Source organism: Nannobrachium achirus, assembly GCF_963921795.1.
Source record: "Nannobrachium achirus genome assembly, chromosome: 6".
NCBI lineage: Eukaryota > Metazoa > Chordata > Actinopteri > Myctophiformes > Myctophidae > Nannobrachium > Nannobrachium achirus.
In genome coordinates this window covers 60257471-60272470 of record NC_137815.1, presented here as the reverse complement: position 1 = coordinate 60272470, position 15000 = coordinate 60257471, and the positions used below count along the sequence as shown (strand labels likewise).

The 15000-nt window shown below is 42.3% G+C and overlaps 1 protein-coding gene across 1 annotated transcript in view; it reads right to left on the bottom strand.

Annotated features, from left to right (window-relative positions):
• Positions 1-15000, bottom strand: part of cntn3b (contactin 3b) — a gene marked incomplete at its 5' end in the record, with an annotated part of 73791 nt that overhangs the window by 37584 nt on the left and 21207 nt on the right. Inside the window, 2 exons of the mRNA XM_080729119.1 lie at positions 2301-2399; positions 8625-8800. Coding sequence (XP_080585245.1) covers positions 2301-2399; positions 8625-8800 — 275 coding nt within the window. The remainder of the gene's footprint in view (positions 1-2300; positions 2400-8624; positions 8801-15000) is intronic.

Sequence of the window (15000 nt, the reverse complement as noted above, 5' to 3'; positions counted from 1 at the left end):
TTATGTAAATTTGGGGGATTTCGGGGGCACGGTGGCGCAGTGGTTAGCGCTTCGCCTCACAGCTAGAAGGTCCTGGCCTGGGTTCGATTCCCGCCGGGGGACGCTGTGGGTGCTGGGGGGCGTGTTTCTCCCTCCGTGTCATCAGCGCCCACACCCTAGGTGGGGTCGGCGATAGGGCCTTTCTGTGTGGAGTTTGCATGTTCTCCCCGTGTCTCCTAGGGTTGATACCCTCACAAAAACATGCAGTAATTCTGGTCTCAATAATGCCTCCCCCTGGCCAGCCGGGGCGCTTGATGGAGGGGAAAGGAACTGGTTGGGATAACGTGTTCCTTCCACGCGCTACGTCCATCCCGGGGAAATCCCCCCTGTCAGGTGAAAAGAAACAACTTGGACTACTCATGCATTGAAGGAAGCATGAGGTCAGTCCGTTGTCTCCCCAGGCGCGGCAGAGGGAGAGCAGAGCCCAGGATTACATAGGCAATTGGCACTGGGTGAAAAATGGGTTGCAAAATCGTGGGATAAAAATTCTAGAAAAAAAAGGGGGATTTGGATGTTGGTTGTGGGCACGCCATTGTTTGGTATTGAGTGAACATCGAGGTGTGTATGACTTAAACATAATGTGTATTGATTTGCGTGACTTTTGGACAATATGTGTAGAAAAAAATCTGCCTCCTGGTGGCACTATAACAGGCAATGAGAAAAAGGGGGAATTTCTTCCTCAGCCTAACCCTAGTGGAAATGTGCATGCAAAACACGCTGAGTTCATGATTTGAGACATTTTGTTCAAAACAGACCAATCCTGCAAACTTTGAAAGCCAATGTTAGCCAAGGCAATCAGGATGGTAGGCCTATGAAAAATCTGACAGATACGTATTGATCACATGACTATAGAAATCATAGAGTACTGATTTGCATGATTTTTTGTCATTTCTCAGATTTAAACTTTGCCTATAACGACATGCCCAAAATATAGACTCCAGTCTATTCCAGTCTAAAAGCTACTGTATGTTGTAGATGTAGACAATAGGGTCCCATCCTCTTTTACAGTACACTTTAAGACATAATAAGACAGAATAAGACAGAATAAAGCCATAATAAGAAATAATGTGTTGGTAATTAGAGCTAATATATTTTATTAGACAGAAACAAAGACAGAATAGTAGAAAAAGCGAATACATTCTCTGGCACCGTCACCTGCCGCGGAACTGCAGCGGCAGGTCCCGTAGCGGTAAACTGCCCGTCCGTGCAGTGGTGGCTGAGACAGAATAGCAGAAAGCGAATACATTATCTGGCACCAGCATCGCTGGTAACTGCCGCGGCAGCCACCACCGCACAGACGGGCAGTTTACCGCTACGGGACCTGCCGGTCCGTGCGGCGGCCGCCGGTCCTACTGGCGGGACTGCTGGTCCTATCGCCGGCGATGCAGTGCGACTGCTGGTCGAACTAGTGGTCGTGCGGCAGTGTCTGCCGCTGCAGTTCCGCGGCAGGTGACGGTGCCAGAGAATGTATTCGCTCTTTCTACTATTCTGTCTTTGTTTCTGTCTAATAAAATATATTAGCTCTAATTACCAACACATTATTTCTTATTATGGCTTTATTCTGTCTTATTATGTCTTATTATGTCTTAAAGTGTACTGTAAAAGAGGATGGGACCGACAATAGCTTGTAGACTGCAGACAATATTCATGTGTACACTTCCTTAGTTACTAGCGAAGCAGAGCAAATACACTCACATTAGGGACCTAAATAAAATCAATGTCTGACTGTACCTCATGCTGTTTACATTTCTGACTAATAAAGTATTCAATCAATGAATCACATCTAACCCTCATTAAAGTAAGTCTCACCTAACAGCCACACAAAACTTTTTTGTTTTTGTCTTTTCCTTTGTATTGTTATTTATCTTGGAGTGGCATGCAAATGGTCTCTACATTCCTTTTGTTTAACATTCCAATTATTTTGGATACGTTGAAATTGATTATCTAATCAAGGATTTGGAGACACATTGGAACCACTTAGCATAACCAGTGGGTTAAGACTCTAATTTCAAGAGCTAATGAAAGTAGGCTATTTTCATTTGATCGAAAGTCTTCTAAATGAAAACCAAACAGCTGCCGGCCAAGCAGGGGCTTTTTTTTTGTTACTTTGTGGAAAATGAAGCTAGAAAACAATTGCCTTGAATGTAGGTCATTCATACACGAGTAATAATTAGGCTAATTATCACTTCTTAAAACGACCCTGTTTGGTACAGTATTGGTATGTATTAGTAGCAGCTATGTGACTGCAGTAATAAACATACCTCCAGAATGCATAGGTGGTCCACATAGCAAAACCACTCCTTGGCCTTCACGCACGTTGACAGCACTCCTCACTGTTTGGGATTTGAAGTTGTCGATATCTGTAGAGTAGAGTAGGAGTAGAAGTATAGTGTAGGAGGTACAAAGCAGGAATAGAGAAATAGAGTGGAGCACTCGTAGATACTCATAATGCTTTATAACAACAACTTTAAAACACGATAAAGCAATTTATAGTGACTTAGTTACAACGTAAAGTATAAATGCATAATAATGTTTGTAACACTTTACAACACACAAAAGGTTTCTGCTACACCTACAGGAATGGCATTAATTATGACAACAGGTATAGTGGGGTTTGCATTAAAGGGGGAACCGGCACTGTGTCTGCAACACAGTCGGAGGCACAGACAGATACAGAGATCTCCATAATGGGCATAAAGGGACACAGACAAACAGATACAGAGAACTCCATATATGGGCATAAAATGGATGCAGACAGACAAATACAGATATCTCCATATATGAGCATAAATGGACCCCGGCAAACAGATGGTCAATACGGGTCCTACAGAGATCTCCATATATGTGCATAAAATGGACGCAGACAGACAGATATCTCCATATATGGGCATAAATGGACACAGGCAAACAGATGGTCAAAACAGATCCTATGACAACAGGTATAATGGGGTTTACATTAAAGGGCGGGGCATTCATTCCCTATTTACATTGTTCCCGAGTTGGCCAGGTCGCCGACTAGACGCTCGGCCGCCCGAGCTTCTAGTAACTATAATTATACAGTGTTTTATAGATATGTTTATAACACACACACACAGAAAATGTTATAATATAGTTGTATTGTACCAGTAAGACTCCCTAATCGGGAGATAAGCGACCGTTGGTCGCTTATCTCCACAATCTGTCGGTAGATAATGCCGGTCTTATATAAGGGTCATTTGTGTACGGTGTGATGTCATACTGATGTCAGCAGTGTGATGTCATACTGATGTCAGCAGCTATGTCTCTATATATGGAGTTATATGTTGTTCGTGTCCAAATATGGGGCTTGTGAGGTCAGACTTAGTGAGATTCGTCGGTTATCTCCATATATGGAGGGATGTGTTGGTTATCTCCATATCTGGAGATTCAACCTTCAACGTGTAACTATGGCTACCTAACGACTAGCCACATGACGTGAAGGTGAGTGAGGGTCTTTGTAACAGCCACCCCCAGATTTCCCGTGGAAATCTGTACAATATCGAGAAGGCCCGAACGGAAACTCTTAGTCAACTGGCCACCCCATCAAAGAGTAAAGGGACATCAAGGCCTCTCTCTTGTCAATGGGCTGGTGTCGGCCACCCCGTACGGGTTCTAGTCTGAGGTGATAGCCTGCCACCCCGTTAGTAGGCAGGGGTCCCGACAAGCCAAGGGGTCGATTGCACCAGCTTCCTCCTGCCGCGAAGGGTGCCAGCATGACTCACACCATCCTTCCTAGACGATTTTGACATCTTGTTACTAATCTGTCGGTAGATAATGCCGGTCTTATATAAGGGTCATTTGTGTACGGTGTGATGTCATACTGATGTCAGCAGTGTGATGTCATACTGATGCGGAGACATGAGCAGGGCAAAGGTGTGACGTGTGACGTGTGACGTGTGACCGACCGACGGACGGACGGCCGGTGGAGGTTTTGATACCAGTAAGACTCCCTAATCGGGAGATAAGCGACCGTTGGTCGCTTATCTCCACAAATATCACAACCTCCACCTCTCACGTCATACGGGCAGCCATAGTTACACCTGGAATGTTGAATCTCCATATATGGAGATAACCCACGCATCACACAAAGTCTGACCTCACCAGCCCATACTTGGGCATGGACGACTTATATCTCCATATACGGAGATGGCCATATATGGAGATACGATGACATCACAGAGTCCACAGCTGATGATGTGGCGTGATGTCATACAATACACAAACAAGCCCTATATAAAGGGGCAATTCTCACCAGGGAAGAGAGCATTGCCTGGAATGTTGAATCTCCATATATGGAGATAACCTACGCATCACACAAAGTCTGACCTCACCAGCCCATACTTGGGCATGGACGACTTATATCTCCATATACGGAGATGGCCATATATGGAGATACGATGACATCACAGAGTCCACAGCTGATGATGTGGCGTGATGTCATACAATAAACAAACAAGCCCTATACGATGACATCACAGAGTCCAAAGCTGATGATGTGGCGTGATGTCATACAATAAACAAACAAGCCCTATACTGATGCGGAGATATGAGCAGGGCAAAGGTGTGACGTGTGACGTGTGACCGACCGACGGACGGACGGCCGGTGGAGGTTTTCATAGTAAACTGCTCCCTGACGGTCGCAACTAAACTGCGACCTGACGGTCGCAATTATAATGTGTTTGCTTAATCGGTGGATTTTGAGTCTGACCTTCTCTTTAAACATTTGCAGGTCCCCATTGCTAGTCTGTTCACTTTACCTGTTATGGGCTGGTGACATAAAAAGGTGATTTGTCAAATAACCTTCTTTTATGATAACAGTAATTTATGAGCAATTTACGGTAAAAATCTGTTCGGCTCATGTTTGAAAAATGAGGCCCAAATAACAAATGACACTTTGTGGCGCCAGGAGGAGTGAGCAACATCATTATTAAATGTGGTCTAATCTCACACTTAAAAGCATTACCCTCTCTGTCAATACTCTCAACACAATTTATCCCCGGCAAATGAATGGCTGTCAGACAAAAACCCAAACCTGGGAAGGTAAATCATCCCCACAGCCCCTAGCTTCATGACTGATGGAGGTGAGACACCGCAGCCAGCAATGCGTTCTGTATACACCCGGCAGTTTAACCGCCCGGGGTCACCCTCCAAAACACAAACAAGAGAAAGTCATTGTGACCGATAAGAGAAATTAGGAGACAGTGAGAGCGAGAGAGAGCGAGAGAGACAAAGAGAACGAGAGCGGGAGAGCGAGGCAGCCAGAGAGCGAGGGAGCGAGACAGAGACAGAGAGAAGGACAGAGAGAGAAAGAGAGAGAAGATTATATGGAGAGAAGTGGGCCAGTGTGTGGGGCAAGATTAATGAGTGGCTCTCTGACCGTGGCGGAAATCAAACACAGCCAAGTCGCGACAGGACAGAGAGTAGGCCACAGGAGAAGGAGACACCCGCCTTGCACAATGCGGGCAGATGAAAGCCTGATTTATAATGTGTAGTAAGAATAGCTGATATTTATAAATCATTCATATTCACAATGTGTCTGTGAGCTTACAGATGTGCTATTTTCGCGTCGTGGACAACTGGACGCATGGCGCAGCATAGGTTAGCCAGAACAATAACTGATTTTCATGCTTCAGTGCTTGAAAATAAGTTATCGGTGGCGAGCGACACCGCCGTGCGACAAAGTAATTGCGATTGAGACTGTGTGAGACAGACTCACATATCCAACTGACTGAAGAAGGCGTATATACACAGCAGTAGATCACTGTAATGACGTTCATCATTGGAAACAGTGGGTGGCTAATAAAAGAGCTGGTAATAATCACTCTAATAAGCAGCGGATGATTTATTTACCAAAGAACTCCAAAAATAAAGTGAAACAATGGAGAGCATTGATGCAGTGGGTCTTGGTGCTGCACAGAACTCTCTGGTCTGAAAACCCTCTCAAACTGCCTGAGGGCAACCTAAGCTGCAGCAATACATTTCTTTCCCAAGATTCCCAAGCTGAATTCATCTAGCACAGAAAACGGCTGGCCTAGGGGGATACGGTAGGCTAGTATCGGCCACTCAATGTGGCTGAAAGGTGTTTGGCTGGGCCCATGGTTCTGATATAAACACTTTTCCTGTCAGATACTATACCTATTATTACTCAAGGGTGTTTTCCTTATTGAATGCTCTTGAAGGCTATGGCTAAGGGGCATGAGAAATGGTGAATACCAGGGGGTAGATTTTCACATTTTACATTTGCAGGTTAATAATTTAATATTTCAATACCTATTAACCATTTATATAAACCCTAAGTATTTCACTGACCGGGGTCTCCCAGGAGTCCACTCCTTTTTTTCCCTCAACACCAAATCTCGAAAATTGGAGACGTGCAAGCTCAAAGCTTGTAGATCTGCAATTTTCACAGAATGTGAAAAATAGCAGATTATTTTGGCCAAATGATCGCCTTTTATGTTAGGGTTAAGTTGGGGTCATGTCGTTAAACACTTCATTAGGTATTATTATTAGATATAATTACGTTTTACCGAAAATAGAAACTGCCACGAACTACAACTTATAGCTGCAGGTATATTCTGGAGGCAGGAAAAGACAGGCGAGGCATTCCTGTATCATGGCAGTAGCCTCATTATAAGGAAGCAAAAAAGAAAGAAAAAAAAAACCTCTATGACTGTTGCAGCCATACTGATCTTCTTGAACTCGCTCTCTGTACGTGCAGCAATAAATGTCAAGCAGCACTGCTCTTCGACCAGTCCACACAAGCAGGGGCGTCACAAGGGGGGGGGGGGGAAGTGGGACTGAGTTACTAGGGCCCAAGGTGGAGGGGACCTAGTAACTTTAGCTATTGCAAAATAGCAGATCTACAAGATCACAGCGCGGCACCGAGTGCCGCGCAGCGAGCTTGTACATCTGCTATTTTTTAAAGCAAATCTTTTAATATATATATTTTTTTAAGCGAACATTTGTAACTCAATTTTAGGTTCTGCTGGGGGTCCCTGGAACTAAATATTTTGAAATGGGGGTCCGTGGCCAAATACATATCATTTTGGGGGTCCTTGACATGAAAATGTTTGAGCACCTATGACAGAAACATTCAAAAAACCTTAGAAGGATTTGAAATGGATTTTTCAAAAATAGCTGCGCTGTGAGCTTGTATATCTGCTATTTTTCAATAGTTAAAGCACAACGTAATGCGTAGTCATGCGTTCCCAGTCTAAGTGGGTTAAACCCCCTCCCCCTATGGAGAACATTCATGGGGGGCCCCGCAGTGAATCCTTTTACCCAGGGCTCAAAATGTGTTGTGACGCCCCTGCACACAAGTGATATTCATTACCGGGCCATAGGGATAATGACAGAGCATCTCCTGAGAGGAAGTGAGAGGCTCTCTGTCCCAGGGACATGATCAATAGCCAGCAGGCTTGATCGGGAGAGGAGGGAGGTGCCTCGTCGCTGTCTGCTGTCAAAGCTGGAGTCCTGCTCTGCTAGCATCGCATTCCAATCCCTTCCTTTGGACAAAAGGCCTGGCATTCAGGGAGACAGCAGCCACCGTTTCATCAGTGCACACAAAATGCTCTGTGTGTGTCTCTATTACAATGTTGCAGACACTTCTTGAGCGTTGTGTGTCTGTGAAAGGGGTACGTTTGTGGAATTGCTGTGAAAAGGAATTAATGATGTGTAGTTCGATCTATTTGTTCAAAAAATGACTTTATTATTATTATATATTATGTAATAGATAGAATAAGCTAATTAGCTTCAGCCTATAACCTTTTTGGTCATAACTATGTAATATAATGTATTATTGTTGTTGTTGTTGTTGTTTTTATGCACATGGAGAATATTGTTTATATAGTTGAACTGATGACCAAAATACAAATTGCCAAAGTGAAGTGAAGCATTATTTGAGTTGGTCTTCCCTCCAACTCCGGATGGCAAGGGCTAGCGTGTATCGCTTGGCAGAACGAGTCAATGTGGTCTCGGCATAGATGCTGTCAAAGCTGGAACTGCTAATGAGAATCAATGGAGTTCAGAGGCAGTCAGAGGCTGCCTCACCCTCTGTGTTTGTTGCATCTGACATTTCACTCGATTACCATTTCCCTGTCAGAAATCCATTCCCAGGCATGCCAAATGAGCAATCAGAATGCTAAACGAAGACCGGAGCCTGACCGAATGCATGTTACATTACAGTACATGCATGAAAGAGTGGCCACGGTGAAATTGCACACTCACTAAAACATGTTCACACTCTGTAATATGCACACAAAAAAGGTTAATGATATAAATATCATCGTTGTCGGGTGGAAACCTTGTATGTCCAAAACCGTTTGTTTTGTATTTATCATTTTAAAAATGATTTAAACTAGTGAAAACAGCCGATCTACAAGCACACAACGCCTCGCACCGCGAAACCTTGTGTGCTTGTAGATCAGCTGTTTTCACTACTTTTGTGCGACAGCCTTGTGTGATGAAGCAGTGCTTTGCTTTGTGAAAAGATTTACACATTTGAAACTTGGTGATGCGAGGTTCCTGCCTGACAGTGACGATATGTTATGATTTGCACGGACACTTACATGCAAATTGGAGGCTGGCTCTTCGGCTTAGGATGGAGCCCCACGCGTTGAAGGCAGTGCACTGGTATATCCCTGCATCTTGGTCCCTGTCCAGACTGCTAATGATCAGGTTGCCCCCAGACATGTGACGCCGGTAGTCGTTCCCCAGATCAATGAGTGTTCCGTTTAGCGACCATCTGGGAAGACGCAAACACAATCAGTCCTCCTGGCCTCTGGAGAAACACACTCACAAACATTATCAAAGGGATCGATTTGATTGGTCCGTCCATGTCCTTCCAGAGAACAGGACGGGCAGTAACAACTGCTGGGATCTAAACTTATTCAGCTACTGTCTAAGAGAGGAATCAAAGCAAAACGTATTGAATGCGTTCATACAGTTGAGTTATTAACAGAGACTTCAACTTTCTACAGGGTAAAATTGGCATGTTCGTTTTGAATTAACCACTTCAACCCTATACTTTTCCTTATTTCCCTCTACACCGAATGTCTTCCGAAAAAAGCTGATCTACAAGTTCACAACAAATCACGCTGTGACGCATTGTGAGCTTGTAGATCTGCTATTTTTGCAGAATGTTCACTTACCATTATTAATGACATGCCCAGAATAAAGACAACAGGATTCAAGTCATTAAATGAACACTGAAGATTTTACTGTGTAATTGTTTTGTTTCTAGACATGAGTGAAAGTATACACACTTGATCATGCCACCTTAGGGTGATTCAACCAGTGGTCTAGGCTGACACAACCACCGCTGCTGGTATTGAAGTAATCCCCAAGGTCAAGCAATGCTTCTTTGACATTTTGTTGTCATCACCTTTTTTTATTATTATTTGTTTATCGAACAGCACATAGTAATGGACAGACAATACATACATTATGTAATGTAATACACCAAATTTAGCGATGATGCTAATTTGCATTCATAGTGCCCAACCTAAAACAACTACAACTACATTAATACAGTATAATGGTTGCACACTGCTGCGTTTTTTCATTGCAAAATATTTTTTTCAGGGTTAGGGTTAGAGAGAGAGAGAGATAGAGAGCGCAAGGGACCCAGTAGTCAGAAAAAAATAACAGAAAATAAATACGAAGCGGGCGGCAGTGTGCAAACGTGATTGAAATAACGTGAGGTTGACTTTATTATTTACGTGCTCCAAAATTCGCTCCTATATTCGTCCGAAAAAACACAGCAGTGTGCAAAGACCTTTACTCATCACCAGTCGTCTCAGCTGGCATCTTCTATCTGCCCATGTTTGAAAACATGACAACAGTCCATGGGGCTGATTGGCTAAGCGCCACTAGAACCACTCGCAACCCCACCGCTCATTTTTCAACCGAGATAAACTGTAGGTTCAAAACAGAATGCCAGACCAGAGATTATGTCCACTCAGTGAGTGGAAATTTGTATTTGCAGTAATTGTATTATTCCACCTGACTTGTATCGGGACAAACTCTACCCTGTTGATTGTTCTTTAGCCCTTGGTAGAATACTTTAACCCATGGAAAACTCTGAAAAAGATTTCACACAGGGTTGAAAACATAGTATGAAAAGCTGGCGTCATTCCAGATGTGAAACTTCAAGAATGACCAGGAGGCCTTAAAGGATCATATGGGTGGCCTGTCATGTTTACAGTCGCTGATTGACTACGATGAATCCTGTAATACTTGACATTACTGCTGACTATATTCCAAAGCACCATAGTTTGTTTCAGTTTCGAGGAAGCCACTGGATTCAATTCATTTCAGTACGGTATGAAAACTTGCAGACGCTTGCAACTTGCTTGAGACAGAGAATCCCATACATTCAATATCCCTGTGTGGTGGTTATTTGTATTTATTTATTTTTGTGCTAAATTTACATTAATATAGCATTTTAAAGCACATACACCAGCCTATTCATTTGAAAAGGCTGTCTGAAAATAGTCTCTGGAGAAGAGATTGATTTCTGAAGAAAATTTTAAGGTTCATTATGCAATGAGGTTTTCGCCAACACTCAATTATTCAGGTAGGTTTGGTAACGCTTTATTGACTTAAGAGAAAATGTAAACATCTTTAGATTCCACATTATCATTTGAAATCAATAAAGTTCAGTTACAGTATACTCCTCATAAAGTATGATTTTCATTTATCTGTATAAGTATCAATAGAGCTTATAAAAGCTGTATGTTATGTTTAATGGGGCACAATTCTAAAAAATGAGAAATAAATTAGGCTTGGCAGCATGATAAGCTGATTATTTCCAAATAATGAAATTCACAAATTACAATTAAGTCCCTTTAATGAAGTTCATATCAGATAATGGCTTTAATAAGAGCACACAAAAACTAGAAAGTAATGGCTATCCATTACAGCTGTCCATAGAATCAAACACTACTTACTAATGAATTCACGGCTAAAGTAACAGAGTTTAGACCGATACAATGTGGATAGTATAGCACAGTCAATGGATCACAAATAACTTGGTAGATAGCATCAGATTCCTTTGTCTGTCTCCAGATTATTTGATGGGGTTCTATGATTAATTGCATCCTAATGACAGGTGATGGGACTTTACCCGTCTCTGAAAAATATGCAACATACACAGTATGCAAGGAACGCCATTCTAGCAGGAATTGAAAGAGGATATGTTACAGAAATACTTGAAGTGCTTTGCTTTGTAGAAATGCAAGATATGATGCATGTTTGGGATGCTACTTTTGGTAACTGCCTCAGCAATGCTACTACAATTATGTGAAATAGTAGTAGTTAAGTACAAAAAAATGTCATGGCTCTTCTTGTTCTCCTACCTGCCTATGCCCTTTCACTTAATCCTGAATGATTTTGTCAATTCCGCAAACAGAATTATTTATAAAGCATATGAATACATTTGGCATAGCTCAAGTTTTAAATAAACAGATATTTCAGTACTCCAAACTTTGATTATACTGTGTGGAAAAGGCTGTTCTTCCTTCCAGCTGTGCTTGCCGTTCTCCATTTCAGTGTAACATAATCCGCTGGCGTTTCTGCGGGAAGGAAGATTTCTGCGGGAGGGATGATCTTGTATGTACAGTACTGTACAAGCGGAAAGGAGGAATGAATGGGGAAGGATCCCCATGAGAAGGACAGGGGAAGCTAGCTGTATTTGCAGCCACACAGCATGACTCAAGTTAATGCGAGAGGATGGCAGGAAGCTTGAACAGATCACACATATCTAGAGCACATGGCTGCCACAGGCGCAGGTGGTGGATATCTGTGCACTACAATTACTAAGACACCCACTATGGCAGCAGCGACACCTTACGCCTACAGGAAGTTATACTCCATGATGGCATCGCTCATGAAAAATGTCGGTGTAAAGTAACTAAGTACATTACTTAAGTACTGTACTTTTAAGTACAATTTTATTTGTAGTTTAGTTGAGTATTTCCAATTTCCAATAGTTTTACGTCTACTCCACTACATCTCGGATCCAAGTTTTGTACTTTTACTCCACTATATTTAGATGAAAACTAAATTAACCACTTCAGTACTATACACATTTTGACCATTTGAAAATAGCATTTGAAGTTCACAGTGCTTGTAGATCTGCTATTTTCATCATTTGAAAACTCGAAATAGGACATTGTGCCTAATAAATACTTTTACTTTTGGTACTTTACCTGCATTTTGATGCCAATACTTTTACTCAAGTACAATTTGAATTTCAAACTTTTACTTGTAAAAGAGTATTTTATTTTTATTATGCGGTATTTATTTTACTTTAACAAGATTTTAGTACTTTTTTCACCACAGAGTACGACGAAGAATAAATTACGCTATTGCAACATTATGTACACTAGTCCTGTGCCCGGGGGTGTGCACAGTGTAAGGGCTGGATGTAGGAGTCTCGTAATGTTGGAGAACCCAGACCGGTGCCCGTTGGGCAGAACAGTCACCATTGACTTCACCATTGACATTTGTGCAATACCCGTTGTATCAGTCTGTGATGTCAGTACTATGACGTCAGAGTATGATGCCGGATATCAAAATGTGTGTTTCAGCAAACGACTGTTACCATGGTGGCGACACTGTTTAATATAGTGATGTCAGCATGCAGACAGACGACAGACAGCGGACTGACAGACAGACAGACATTCCGTAAATGAATAGTTAATATGAGAAACCTTTCATCAACAACCTTCACATACTGCCATAAAAGCCCCCTTCACCTTGGCCTTCAGAAGCTGTCTATGGAGTGAGAGGTAATGATGAGGAAAGATCAGCAGGTGAAAGAGAGGAGGAACAAATCTAAGCAAGACAATGTCTGCCATTAGTTGTAGTGAAAGGACACCACTTTGCCCTCTCCTTTCTCTTTCCATTCCTGTTTCTATCCTGTCTATCCAAGCAATAGCCACAAGTTAAAGTTGGGTGTTGGTGTGTCTGTGTGCCCGGATTATGCCCAAATATGGACATCACATAACTGACGTCATTAATGACGGAAAGATAGACAGAGAGATGGAGAGGGTGAGGGGGATTTCACCCGCTACACCTGGGCAATGCTGGCTAACGTAGAAAGGTTTTCGCTCTTGGCTCAAGCCTTATCAAAGATTGAGCCAGGCACTTGAGGCCGGCATTATAGTCGAGTGTAAACAGAAAAGGCCTGCACACTGACACATGCAAAAAGGAAATTGAGTCTCTTTGGATCAAATAGATTTATTTACCAAGTTCAAAAAAGTAACAGTGAAAGAATTCATATTATCATCAGCACTTTGTGCTTTTGCCCCCGTTTTCTTCTTTTTACAATTAGATGGGGTAATAATAATAATAATAATAATAAATATAGCTGCAAGCAGCGATAAAGTGGCCAAGCCAGAAAAAGTAGGAAAGGAAAAAAGCAGTGAAAAAAAGCAGGAAAAGCAAGAAAAGTGGGAAACTAAATAAAAAAGAAAACTGGAAGCAGTGAGCAGTGAGCACCGAGAACAGTAGACTGATTTGTGTGATTGTTGGATTAAATCTGAAGGAGTAATATCGAAGAATGTGTTTTTCATACTGTAAGTCGGCCTTCTGGTGGCGCTATAAAAGGCAGATGTGAACAATGCAGGGCACAGGTTTTTCCTGTTTTTAGAACTGTGAATCATGCAATGCTACTTTAGTGGAGTCCCAGAAAAGAATACAACAGCTGGAAATGAGAACAGGTCACCTTTAACAAAATAATATGAAATCCAACTAACTTGAACTTGCCAAGGACAAAAAGGAGCAGAGGTACTATTTTTAGGCTTGACATATTCTACATAATAGTACTTTGTACTAAACAATCAGTCAAAATTTAAAAGGTTATTTTTGCAACAAATCTACAAATTGAAGACCTCAGATTGGCCAAAGAGGCACAGGATACTATAATCCCACCTTGCCGTGTGATTTTCATAGGAGCACTATTATTTAATAGATTTTGTGGAGGAATCATAACTACATTAGCCTGACACTCAGCCTGAATTGACATTTCGTTTCACTCCATTATTCAGTCTGAGGTCGCTTCCCCCCAGGGCGATTGCAGGGATGGGCGTTGCCAAAAAAAGGCAGTCTTCAGCGATTGGTTCAGTGTGGCTGGCTAGTGGCTAGCCTGTTGCTTGCTAGTGCTACTTGCTAACCAAAGAAACAGTCAGAATAGGAGCACTACGAACTAGTAATCAAACACAACATAACATGCCTGCTACTGGCTTCATAGCGAGATCGATACGATTGCATTTTACCGCAATTTACCGCATTTTACCGCGACGCGATACGCGGTACGGTACGGCGGCGGCGCTGGTGTACTTGGAAACACACATGCGTTCTGGGAAACCCCCACCCATGCTGATCACAAGACGCTGATTCACGACGCTGATTCGCCGTACAGATTTTCAACCGAGGCAGGCCTCTTCAATGAGAGCGATGCTAGACCTGAATCGCCAAAACAAAAAATTTAAAGGGGTGTGGCTAGCGATTCAGGGTCTGGAACTAGGCTATAACTACATGGTACCTTCCTTCAGATTAAGCCTGGGCATTACATCGAAAATATCGATATCGAGGTATCAACATGCAAGGTATACATATGGACGAAGACAGCTTGAAATGAGGTATTGGTGTATGTGTCAAACGAATTAACAGACACACTATGCATGCACATAGCACATGCAAAAAGCAGTCCATCTGTAACGAAGTGTGGTTATTTCAATAAAACCATTGTTGGGAAATGGAAATAAGGCATTTAATGTCTTTATTCTATGTGTACTGTGCAGTGTGCGTGCATGGATACGCTATTCATTATCTGGGTTTGGCAGGCAGTGGACCTAAAGCAGAAAAACATAAAAAAACTATATAATGCAATTGTTTTTACTAATATCGTGAGTAATATCGATATTGAAGTATTCAACA